Genomic DNA, 13,223 nt, shown 5'->3' with positions numbered 1-13,223 from the left:
AAAAAACAGTCACCTAAACTAAACAATGTAAGTATCCTATGCCTGTTGATTTTTCCCATATGTGGCAGATTAGTATTGTTATTTATTTTTAAAGCACTTAGCAAACACAGCAAAACGAGGAGAGCATGACTATGCAATTAGGTGAGTGGACAGAGGCAAATAGCGAATTAACACAAAAAGAATGGTTGGATAAATCAAACAATTTATCGTCAGGAAATGATTTATCTGGACTTGCAATTCTAAATTAGGGTCCTGGCATAACATTATCATCTATCCCAATGTGCTCTATAAGTTGACTGAGGTAAATTGACTGATTTATTTTTAAATGTTTAAATAAAACATATTTTGCTGAAGGCATGAAGTTTTGGTGGGTAATAAGCATACTAGACAAATAACCGTTTGATCATGCATTCCTAGTGTTGATAGGTAGGCCTTTGTTCGTAGCTGTTTATCGATGATTTCAAATAAGAATCTTCCAATGGCTTTTGTTCACTGTTGTTTATCCATGATTTCAAATAAGAATCCTCAAATGGCTTTTTAGCGCAAACCATTAGCCCAACTTACGCAAAGTAAATACTAGAGCACTAGTTAAAGCCCAAATTAACTGAGTTGAAATCAATTGCTGACAGCTTGGTCCCCCCAGTTAAAAAATCCCATCTGCGCCCCTGTCCAAAGTGACTTACAGTGTACATGTAGTTACATGGGTATATAAATCAGCTTACTAATTATGATAAAAGAATCAAGTCCTGCCTAAATATAGAAGTAATCTGTTTTACATATCAAATAGCTATCAAATCTGTACCCCACTGAACCTTATTCACTCTCTCCCACTCAATGTGAGATGTTTACATCATAGATCACCAAGGAGATTAGTGAGGTGACCAGACCTCCATCTTCTCTCAGCGGTGTGGTAGCACCTCTGAATTTATCGAGCACGTTCAGGTGCCAATTAGGCTGGAATATTAGCCTTATTATCTCACATTGGATCAAATCATTCATGAAGATCAGGGTGCAGATGGAATACTATTGTTTGGATGAGCATTTGTTTGATATTCAAAGTGTGTTGAATATTCAAGAGCAAGAGTCTCGAGACAGCTTTAGAAGAGTGAAAGTTAACCTTCTGTTTAAAACAACATTAGAAGCTGTGATACTGTTGTAAAATCTTTCAGTCTTCAACTTTCCATACCTTCATTCCCTCTATTTCTTTGGCTCTCACTAAATCCTTGGTGTTTTGAGTCTGACGTCATCACGCGGACATGTTTTTTTTTGGCAAGGTCAAAGAGCATAGGTGGTTAGGGTGTGGGTTAGGGTAAGGGTTTCGCAAGACTCGAAACACCAAGGATTTAGTGAGAGCCCTATCCCTTGCTACGTCTCATTTGTACTTCCTCCCTTCCTTCCTGTTAGACGCTTGTGCTCAGTTAAATGACGTCACCTCAGATGTGCTTGCAGCGCCACACAAGCCGGCTCAATGCTGTTATTCCATAGCGCATAATGTCACACCACACACCGTCTGATCCTGGCTTCCTGCACAGACAGATTATGCAGTGTCCAAGTATATTCCATATGTACCTGTGTACCATGTTTATGTGTTTACTCTGGAATCATTTTAATAAAGGGAGCATGGTTAACAAAGGGAGAGTGGCAGATCTCCCAATCTGCCACTTTTTCTTCAAAATGCAGAAAATTGAGTCAGTCTGAGTCTTGTATATAAATAACTTGACGAAACTGATTTAAGGAATCACACTTACAATGTCCAAAGTAGTCTAATAATAATCTTTTGAAACCTAAATGTCTAATGTCCACCTACAATGCAGTTCATATTATAATCTTGATGTCACTGAACTGTATTTTGCAGTAAAATGTTTGCTGTCTTTTAATACACAATCATTTTTAGTGATCAAATCAAATAATTTTTATCATCACATCACCACAGCACAAGTGCCTTGGTGAGTGAAATTCTTGAGAGCGTGCTCCAGAAAGTGCAGAAACAATTTACATATAGACAGTACTATTTACATACAGTACTTACAGACTTATAAAAACGTGTGTCTATCGTAGACAGTTATACTAACAACATCCAACACGTAAAACAACAAAATAACAAATAAAACATACAATAAACTGAGTTTTCTCGGAGCTCGCAACATGGCTGCCATTCTCAGCGCCATCTTGAATGTCACATATAGTTTCCCCAAAAATGTAACCAAACTTTTAACCAAACCATTCTGGGGCACCATTGACTACCATATAGTAAAAAATTACAACAGTAGTTAAAAGTACCCTAGAACTGTTTGCTTTCAAAAATAACTTCTTTGGACAAAATATAATTTATAGAGAAATTTTTCCTACTATGGTAGTCATTGATGCCCCGGAACTGTTTGGTTACAAACATTCTTCCATATATCTATCTTGGTGTTCAGCAGAACAAAGAAATGTATACAGATTTGAAAGAACATGGGGGCGAGTAAATGATGACAGAATTTTAATTTTTTGGGTGAACTATTCCTTTAACTATGATTTGCTAAATACTAGTAGTTGGTTGGTGGTTGTATTGGGGGGCGGGGGATGGACATTGTCATTCTAGATAACATTTGATTGGACAAATAGCCTATCTGTGTAGTACAGAATGAATCATCAATTTTTGGTCTTTTAAAAAACAGAAAGTCCAAGTTTAAGAGCACGCCATCATATACTGTAGAACACAAATATGGACTAACATAAGCCACAAAATTAATGCATTTCATCTGTAAAGGACATACCCAAACTTACTGGTCAGTATAATCTACACAGCTAGTTGTCTTCATATACTCCTCCATGGAAAAAGCGATGATAATGTGTATCCAGTGAGTGTTATATACCTGTATAGTAGCTGTTTGCAGGTTTTACTTAATCTTTGCAGCCAACACGCTCTCAATTTTTCATTAGCAAGATTGAGTGTGAAGCATGAGAGCAGGAATGGAGACAGAAAGAGCAGGAAGGCGGGTGCTGAGGAGAGAGAGAAATCCTGGAGTAGCACACATCTGAGGAAAAAGAGAGAGCAATTGGGATGCGTTGCCATAACAACGAATTCAGCAGGCCACCTACTAGCTTGTGTGTGAGACGGAGGGGAGGGTGGAACAAGCTAGGAAGCAGAAATGTGCGCGTGTGTGAGTGTGTGTGTCAGCAAGCAGTGCTGAAGGAGAGTAAAAAAGGTGTGCATGAAGCTCGCTTGTGATTGGTTACACCTCTCCTGTCTTTGTGTGGAGTGGTGCATGTTGGGTTAGTGTCCATCGTCACTGCCGCCTTCTCTGATGGCTGCAGCACAGGAACTGAGGGAGGGGTCTCTCTGCGCCTCCCTCTCGTTCTCAATCCTCCCCCTTCTAAAGTAAAAACAATAAAATTCATAATGGAGAACGACTGAATTTAGCTGATACCACACAAACTGACAGCAGGCTACCAGCCTCTCCTACAGTTGCTAATGCTAATTCATTTAGCGGTCTACGAGTAGCACGTTTGTCTGTTTGAACAGACTCTCTGCTTGAACAGTGAAGCACACGGGCTGGGATTTGAGTGATGGTCCTTTGGCTGCCACGCGCACACAGGCGCACACCAGGAGAGCAGCACGCCGTGTGGATGATGTCATCCCATCTGCATCCTGCAGTGTTTTCAGTGCGGCTTCAGACCCTTTGTTGCCCTTTATGCTAAACTCGGACCAGTTTTATGGTTTCCTTTAGGTTTGCAAGGTATTGAAGCATAGGATCGTTTTTAAGGATACAAGAGTCATTGAAGTCTACATAGCAAGCTTAGTACAGGAGATGGCATAGTATTTTGCTGCTTTTTATGTCAAATAAAAGCTTGTCAGTTTGGTGTTTATATCCTGGAAATACATTATGAAATATGCGTGAATTACGCAATTTTTCTCATTTCATCTAATTTTTTATTAACTCAGATGTAATATCTGTATTAAAAAGTCAGTCAATTAATTTTGCTTAAACTGCATCTGGTTCAGATGATACTAAGTTCTCAGTATTCAGATCTCGTATACTTGTAACTTTGACACTGGGTATATAACTTGCATAGCTTTGCATTTGTGTGTTTTTGGTGGTTTATTAAAAGTTCACTAAGAAGTACCTTAAAGTGTATACGGCTAATTTCATATAGCCTAATGTAACCAAATTATTAATTTATATATGTTTCTGTTTTTATTTTATGCCTACTGAAAGTAGTTTTTAATAGATGTCCAAGGACAAAAGTGATGTACAATCTTTCACATTATGTGACTTAACATGTTTTATGTTGAGCTGTGCTTCTAGTAAATCCAATATGCATGGGACGTTTTTTGGGATCAATATTGACGCATGGCCTGGGGTCTTTCTGCCTACGCAGGCAGAGGGGCTTATTGCTGAGTTGGCAGTATAAGGTCACATTTGGCAACAGGCGATCACACATCCTGAATAACCTTCATGCCCCTGTTTGGGACCACCATCTTGAAAGCTGCCCAGACTCAGCCCACCAGTTAATGCCACAACTTCCGCCTTAAATGTTGACTCGAGTTGTGTCTTAAACTTCTTGGCCATTGATAAAATATAGTTTGTATGCAGGTGTCATATGAATACAGTCTCCCTTTTAGACCCATGTGACCACTGACCAGTGACATGCTAGGAACAACTGCACCAGCAATATACTTATTGAAGAGACAGGTTGAAGAGATGCCCTTTTCTTATTTAACTTTTTAAATCTGTCACTTTAGCTTTTTATGATACAGCACAGTCTCTGCTGGTTTCACATATAATTCAAATTCAGCTTGGCTATACAGTTTTATGAATTCTGATTATTCAAACATCCTACTTATTTGACAAACTATTTACTGCATGTTGTGTAGCAGGGAGTAAAGCATTTTCAGATTCAAATGTATATTCTCCATCTTTATAGTTCTCTGTTTTGTAGTTCCCACAAATTACCTAAATGTCAATTTTTAATGCAACAAATATATATATTTTAACTGAATATGATTTTGTGTGTCTGTCTTTCTCTCTAGGCGATGTATCTCCTATCAGTATGTCACCCATCAGTCAGTCTCAGTTCATCCCACTGGGAGAGATTCTGTGCCTGGCCATCTCAGCCATGAACTCTGCCCACAAGCCTGTCACACAAGATGCGCTGATGGAGCACCTTTCCACCTGCTTTCCAGGTAACCCCAAAACACATACATGCACACCTTATTCTTTTTCTGTCATTGAGCCTTAACAGCCTCTGCTGTAAAAAATGATAACATCTCATCAACTCAACTTTATTTATATAGCGCTTTTACAATTTTCATTGTTACAAAGCAGCTGTACATGAGACATACTGACTATAAGCAAAATAATTAAAGTTGTACCTGCAAAAACAAGAAAAAAAAGAAAAAAAAAAGAACATTTCACATCTCATGAACATTTTTGTACAATAACTCTTTAAAGACACCACATTTCAAAAACATTAACAGCATACAATGCTTACAATGCCATATGACAACATATACAGACCATACTTTGCAGCAGCTTATACAAAATTTTATGTCTCCAAAAATATGAATGTGTCCAACTCAAATACGTGCACAACCTTAAATTCATTATGGACTTACTTTGTATACGTCTTTATAAATGATAGTAGAACCAATTAATTTACATTTATATTATATTTATTCATTTAGATAATGCTTTTATCCAAAGCGAGTTGAGGAATTCAACAGGAATCCTTACAGTTGAGAAATACAACAAGTGACATTGCAAAAAATTCATATTCAGTATTTTCATGAAAAGGCATTTTATTGAATTAAGTAGGGTCCGTGTAACGCTTTGCAGTTCTTTTTTCAATTTTCACCGTCAAAATTAATCAAATGAAAATTGGTTTCAAACTTTAATTTTCAATTTTCACGAGTGCTTCACAAATGGATAATTGTCTCTCAGTTTCATTTGTAATTATACGTCTTTGGGTAATTGCTTCAGAATTTCTTATTTTCGAACAAACACAAAAATTACTTGTTTTTCTAATTTTACATGTATGTGCTTGCGCTTGCAGCTGGATCGTACCATTATCGCCGGTGGTAGGGGTGTAGTCTACAGCCGCCCACGGACCCACAGCGCTGTCGCGTTATGAAAGGCCTACGGTTTATCTAATCATATTTATCTCCCTTATGTATTACACATGTATTAAGTATATTTTTACTAACATCACTGTCTGGTCTGTAATCATTAATCTATTCGACATCGGTTGCCGTTTTGATTTTAGTCAGTAGATGGCAATGCTGCGGATCTGTATGTCATTGGGAACGGCCGGGCAGCAAGTGCAGTGAGTGCACGCACAAAAAGTAGAAGTGATGGAAAACTTGTATCAGTCGCAGCCCGAGTTATTACGTACGGTGGCGTATTGCTGCCACATACATTTTATTTTTCCACTCAATTATGTCATAATAACGAGATCATATGTCGTTAAAACAATATATTTTCTCGTTTTGACGGGATAACACAAGGGTGTAACTTCGGTGTGAGAAGTGGGGGGGGACAAAATGGGGGGAAATGTTTTTGATTTGAATCCTATCACAAATTCAAAATACCTATGTGTTGCTTTGTTTTTGATTGTTTAAATTGATTAAACCAAAATGTGTTTTTATTGTGTAGCAAAAGTGGATGTTCATGAAGGGGGAAATGCGAGTATTGACTGAGAAACGGAGGAAAACTGGGCTTGTAAACCTGAATCTGCGGTCGAAAGGAGACGAGGATGGCTTTCTAAAATGCTTAACGAGGTTTAACGTACCGTTGTCATGTCAAGCCTTGTCATAAACACTAACTGCTGTTAAAAGAACGAGTCGTTATTAAACAAAAAAAGTAATAAATCACGCGTTCGATGCTGAGGTTGTATCGAAGAGGATCGATCCTAACATAAAAATATCGATACTAATGTGTTTTTAGTTTTTACTACTGATTTTATTTATTTACTAATGTAGCTAATAATTGTATAATGAAGAAAAACTATTTCCCATACACCTAGTTTTGCACACGTTGCTCCTCCCTGCCCAGCTGTGTTTTGTAGTCCGCTATCACGTGACTCAGCAGCATTAAGCGCAAGCACGCAGACGCTGCTGCAACCCGCGAAAAGAAGAGGAACATCGTGTGGAGTTTTCACCTTGGTGAATAAAAGCACTGCGAACTGCGATGTATGGCAGTGGGCCTTTGGGGGTAAAAAGCCAAAGATTGAAAGTACTTTATTATTTAAGCACTTTATTACTTTGTGTCTCAAACAATTGTGTGCACTTTGTTTATAAATTCACTTAAAAAAGTGTAATGAAAAGGAAACATGTTGATTTGTTCTATTATTTTGTCTAAACATAACACTGAACAAAAACGGAAAAGCAGTTTTAAAATCTTTGTTCTTGAGTAGGCTAATAATTTTGTCCACTTTGGGTTTTTTTTAAAGCTAGAGAAGTAGTACTGGGAAAACGAGAAATTTTTTTGTTATATATCTTTTTTCTGTTCTGTTAATCTGTTATTGTTACTATTTTCCAGTAATAATTTGGTGCAAAGTTCATGTTTGAAAATTCGATTACAGGAATAAATAACTAAATAAATAGATTTATTTGGTTTAAATGATGTCCAGTGTTTTAACATCTACATGATTAATTAGCCTACAGGCACATTAAGAGCACAAATCACAAAATATTTTAGTGGTCATGAAAATGTATTCAGATTTAGCATATTAATGATGCATTCATCTGATAAATCATGACATTTCAACTACAGGAAAGTAAATGTAAGTTCAAGTGAATGCTTTTTAAAAGTAAAAAGTATTGGTATCGGTATCGAAATCAAAATTTTACAGTATCGCCCACCACTAGTGTGCACGCGTGTGCATCGACACAGGCAGACTCTCTGTGTCCTGCTTGTTCCTAGTAGGCTACTTCTCCGTGGCGATGACGGCGTGGGGTTAAAAAATCATTACAAACACATTTGAAAGTGAGGGGGACACGAACGGGATTTTGAAAAGTAAGGGGGACATGTCCCCCCTGTCCTCAGTGGAAATGACGTCCCTGGGATTATATGGCGTTTAAACTATATATTTTCTTGTTATAGAGGGATAATATGACGTCTCATAATGATTACACATTAACCGTGAAAGCGACATGTTTTCTAGATGGACATTCTACCAACCGACGGATCACACTTTCATATGAATCAAGCGCACTCCACTCACTCATTGTCCAGACAATGTGGTTAATGTGCAAAGGTAACGGTGATCTGATATAAACAGTAGTACGCACAGTAAACCCCTACCACCGGCGATAATGGTACGATCCAGCTGCAAGTGCAAGCACATAATGTAAAATTAGAAAAACAAGTCATTTTTGTGTTTGTTCGAAATCCGAAATTCTGAAGCAATTACCCAAACACGTATAATTGAAAATGAAACTGAGAGACAATTATCCATTTGTGAAGTACCCATGAAATGAAAATTAAAGTTTGAAACCAATTTTCATTTGATTAATTTTGATGGTGAAAATTGAAAAAAGAACTGCAAAGCGTTACACGGACCGTAAATCATGACAAATTGTATTTTTGGTTGAACTATACCTATAGTGCAATGTATTGCTTCAGATAGCTTCCCAGCTACTGTTAAATGACTGTAATATGACATAGCCCAGCTCAGAATAAAATCTGTCAATCAAAGTGCAAAGTGTGCAAACTTCACCTGAATATAGTATGGCTGTATTTACTTAAATGAGTGAGGGGGGGAAGGAACAGAGTGGGTTGCGTCATGTTGGTATGGCAACTACCAGAGTATGATGTAATGGCAGGCAACACTTAACCCTGACTAGTTACAGCTTATCTGCTGCTTTATCCGCTGCGTGTATGCATGTGTGTGAGTGTGTTTCTGTGATTGAGAATGTTGAATAGCTGATTTGGGTAAAGTGAGGACTTGAGTGCAATGAGAACACCATTGACTGTATTGGAAATACTTGTACAGGCCTTGTTTGTTTCGTTTGGGATATTGAACTCGTAGAAACATCCACAGTACTGAGTCATGCTAGAGAGCTAACAGCTATATTTGAATGTCTAACTTTAATGCTTGCAATATACAGTATATACAGTATATACGTCATATTTGACTGAAAATCTTAATTGGCTAGCAAAAACAATTGCTAATTGCTAAATCGTTTTAACTTAAATATGTAGTGGGGTGTACGAAAAGTACCAACTTCACTGAAACATACGAGATGCTCTTTGGAACATTCCCAGATCATATTGGGCTAACATATCAGGTTTTGCACAAGCTTTTGTGGTTCATTCCAACTCGAGCACATGCTGTTATTAAATAAAAGGAGGACCTAGGAAATACCAAGAAATTCTAAAGTTGACATTCAGTTCCAAACTTTTTAATTTCTTTACGCTTTCACATGAATTCTACTGATATGTTAAGGGTAATCATTAATGTTATAGAAGAAAGTGTTTCAGAGAATTTCTGTCACATTGATTTAATCTTACCTAACAGTTTTGGGTTTGTTATTACATTGAGGCACTTACAGTCTTGATGATGAAAGATGAGGTAATGCCTGGTCCATTGTGATTGGTGGTGACACAACAAGCAAGATTCTTCGCTTGATTGGCTTTGTGTTGTTATTTGTGTAATCACACCTATCCGTAATTAATCCCACTTTTGGCATGTCAGAGCTGTTCTAGATAAGACTGACATTAAAACGAAACCACTAATCTGTTACCTTTTTCCTCTAAAACTTTTCCATTTTGCATTCAGAGTTAAATGTTTGCCTGTTGAGCTGTTCTTTCGACCTCAGAAAGTCATTTAAAAAGCCATTAGTATTGAGGACTAAAGATTTATTAACATTTTACAAACTTTAATCAAATACAATATTAGGTTGGAATCATGAAATAGATTATGAATCTTACATGTGGTTGTTTTCTCACCAGGTGTACCCACTCCGAGTCCAGAAATCCTGCGGCACACACTGAACATGTTGGTACGGGAGAGGAAGATCTATCCCACACCAGAAGGTTACTTCATTGTTACCCCACAGACCTACTTCATCACCCCCTCCCTCATCCGCACCAACAGCAAGTGGTACCACCTGGATGAGCGGCATCAAGATCGACAACAGCAACAACAACAACTTCAGCAGCAACAACAGCCAACCCCGCAACAGCAATGTACATCACCACAATCCGGAACCATCACTCCATCCACCTCTGGCTGTGTGCGAGAAAGGCCTAACCCTAAGAACCACAGTGAATCCTATAATACATACCGTGATGAGGTGACCAACCTACATACATCCACAAGTCAAAGGAAGTCCCCAAAGGAACCCAAAGGAGATCCCCCTTCATACCCACAACCCCCACCCCCTCCGCCTGCCATTCAGCACCCCCCTGACCCCACAGACAAATGCAAAAGCATGACAGCCACTATTTCTTACAAGACAGACACACTGACCAAGAAGAAGGAGGGCAATGGTGGGGGCAGCAGTGAGAGGCAATCTAAAAAGTTTGGGCTGAAGCTGTTCCGCTTGAGCTTTAAAAAGGACAAGACCAAACAACTGTCCACCTTTTCAGCACAGTTCCCTCCGGAAGAGTGGCCTCTAAGGGACGAGGACACGCCATCAGCCACAGCTATCCCTCGTGAGGTGGAGATGGAGATCATCCGCCGCATCAACCCGGACCTGACGGTGGAGAACGTGGCCCGCCATACAGCCGTCATGAAGCGGCTGGAGGAGGAACGTGCTCAACGCTGCAAGGCCAGCTCGTCTGCACAGCACAGTGCCCGCAGTCGCCGCAGTCGAGGCCACCGGCGCGTGCCTCATGGGAAGTCGCGTTCGCACAGCAAGACACGGGCTTCTAGGGGAGACCCCTCTGAAGGCCCCAATCTCGAACTTCAGGCAGTTAGTCTGGAAAGGGACTATCGTTTTTTTAGCCACTCACTAGTACGTTCGCCAAGAGAGGGAATGTACACGGTGGAACGCAGGAGTGGTGGTGCCTACCTTGTCCACAGCAATCCCAACATTGCTGAGTCGCACTTTCCTGTTACCCCAGAGTGGGATGTATCGGGGGAGCTTGCAAAGAGGCGGACAGAGATGCCTTTCCCCGAGCCTTCACGTGGGACGTCGCATTCAAGGGTGCACCGTAGCCACAGCCACACGCAGGACCGCAAGTCACGCAATGAGCGGTCTGATAAGGCTAAAGAGCGATCACGTTCTATGGACAACTCCAAGGGCCCACTGGGAGGTGGGAGCGCCACACTTGGCACAGCTGAGGATTATGACCGCAGTCCAGATGACAGAAGCCGTTATTATACTGATGATGGGACGCTGAGGGCCTCCTCACAAAAGGCCCCGCACTACTCGTGCATCATGTTCTCTGCTGCCAAGTTCAGTTCTGAAATGTCAGTACCTGACATGGGCAAATTGAGCCTGGATGAAGCAAGGCTTTGCAGCCCTCTTGAACGAAATAAGAGTAGGGACAGCTTGCCAGCCTACAGTGACCTGAAGGCCCTATCGCCAAAGCCTTTGGCTGATGACTACTTCCAGTGCAATACATCGAATGAAACAATCCTTACTGCCCCACTGCCCCTGGGCAGATCTGACCATGACACTTTAACCCCATCTGACGGAATACGCAAGGGCTCTCCCGCTGACCGGCAGACACCGCACCTCACCTCGCCTCACCCCTTGGAGTACAAGGAGGACTCCTCCACCAAGGGCCACAATGGTTCTGGCAAACCCACACCAAGCCAGACCCCTGAGCCTATGCCCAATGGACGTTTGATACAGCACCAACACAACACTGACCCTGGGGGTGGCGGAGGTGGGGGTAGCACTGGTGGTGGGGTGGACAAGAGGAAAGAGATTTTCAGTAAGGACACTTTGTTCAAACCGCCACACAATATTTTAACTGTGAGCTATGTGGACGTCGGCTACTCAAAGTCAGGCACTTTGCGAAAGACTCCTCATATGAAATCATCTGAGGTCATCGATGCTCTGGAGACCCAAGAGTCGTCTAACTCCGCCCCTTTGTCCGCTTCTGCTCCGGCACCCACAGCCTCGGAACAGGGTGCCCCCTCAACATCTGAGGCTGCTTTTGACTATTACAACGTGTCAGATGATGATGATGAGGAAGTGGAAGAGGCCTCCCATAAAGAGGCAGCACCAACGGAGGCAAAGGGTCGGGCAGGGGCTGGGGAGGGTGGCGGAGGAGGAGGGACAATGCAGTGGTTGCTAGAACGGGAGAAAGAGCGGGATCTGCAGCGGAAGTTTGAGAACAATTTGACTCTGCTTAGCCCTAAGGAGAGCGAGAACAATAACACCCAGAAGTCGGCTCACTCAGCACGGCTGGACAGCATGGACAGCAGTAGTGTGACTGTGGACAGTGGGTTTAACTCGCCTCGGTAAGTACGGTTTAATTGAAAATGGAAGTCTGTGAATACCATAGTAATATTAGACTATATGTGTGAACCTGTATTTGAGTTCATATTGTATTACAAATTAAAGCTCTATCAGGGTTAAACCTGAAAGAGTGTTTATGGCATATCCTAGAATTTAATAAAGTTATTGGCAGTCCGCAGGTATTTGGGGATCAGAAAAGCAGATAATCAAGTAACTTATGATCTACAACAAGCTGAAAATTTAATAATTAGCTCAATTAGCACTAGCAATTAGCAATTCCGTGACACAGCACAAAAAAACAAATACTTTTTTATTTTTTAAATAGATAATGATAACAGTCTTAGTCACAAATAGTTTTGTGTGTACTATATTTTTAAAGAGTACTTAACTAGGGATTTTTAAGGTCCTACTTTGGTTTAAGGAGTGTCCAACAACAAGTTTATGTACATAGAAGGTGTAAAAACACTATTATTTCATAATAATAGGCAGTTATTCTTACCTTACTTCTTGACTTACTCTCAAAGGATTCGTTCCGTGATTCATCTGTCTAATCCCCTCCTTTCCGCTATCTTAGTCTGATGTGATTGGTCAGATGGTCTAATCTGCTGTGATTGGTCTACCGTGAATGAGGCTCACAAGCTACAGTGTTTGGGGGAGAAGAGTGAAGTTTTCGCGGGCAGTCCTAGCAAAACGTAGGCGGGGACTATATAGTGACATAAATCCGCAGCAGTTCGCGAATCGGACAAGGGACGACTCGTTTGCATGATTCAGAGTCGACTCCCTTTTTTCCAAGCCAATAACTTTGTTATTCGTTCACCTT

The 13,223-nt window shown here is 40.5% G+C and overlaps 1 protein-coding gene across 2 annotated transcripts in view; it reads left to right on the top strand.

Moving 5' to 3' along the window:
• stox2a (storkhead box 2a) overlaps positions 1 to 13,223 on the top strand; it is a 64,650-nt gene that overhangs the window by 46,328 nt on the left and 5,099 nt on the right. For both annotated transcript variants that reach the window (XM_057331336.1, XM_057331337.1), the window contains exons 2-3: positions 5,018 to 5,170; positions 9,939 to 12,405. In XM_057331336.1, coding sequence (XP_057187319.1) covers positions 5,018 to 5,170; positions 9,939 to 12,405 — 2,620 coding nt within the window. The remainder of the gene's footprint in view (positions 1 to 5,017; positions 5,171 to 9,938; positions 12,406 to 13,223) is intronic.

Source organism: Triplophysa rosa, linkage group LG4 (assembly GCF_024868665.1).
Source record: "Triplophysa rosa linkage group LG4, Trosa_1v2, whole genome shotgun sequence".
NCBI lineage: Eukaryota > Metazoa > Chordata > Actinopteri > Cypriniformes > Nemacheilidae > Triplophysa > Triplophysa rosa.
The sequence above is the reverse complement of the archived record's forward strand: the minus strand, read 5'-3'. Positions and strand labels throughout refer to the sequence as shown.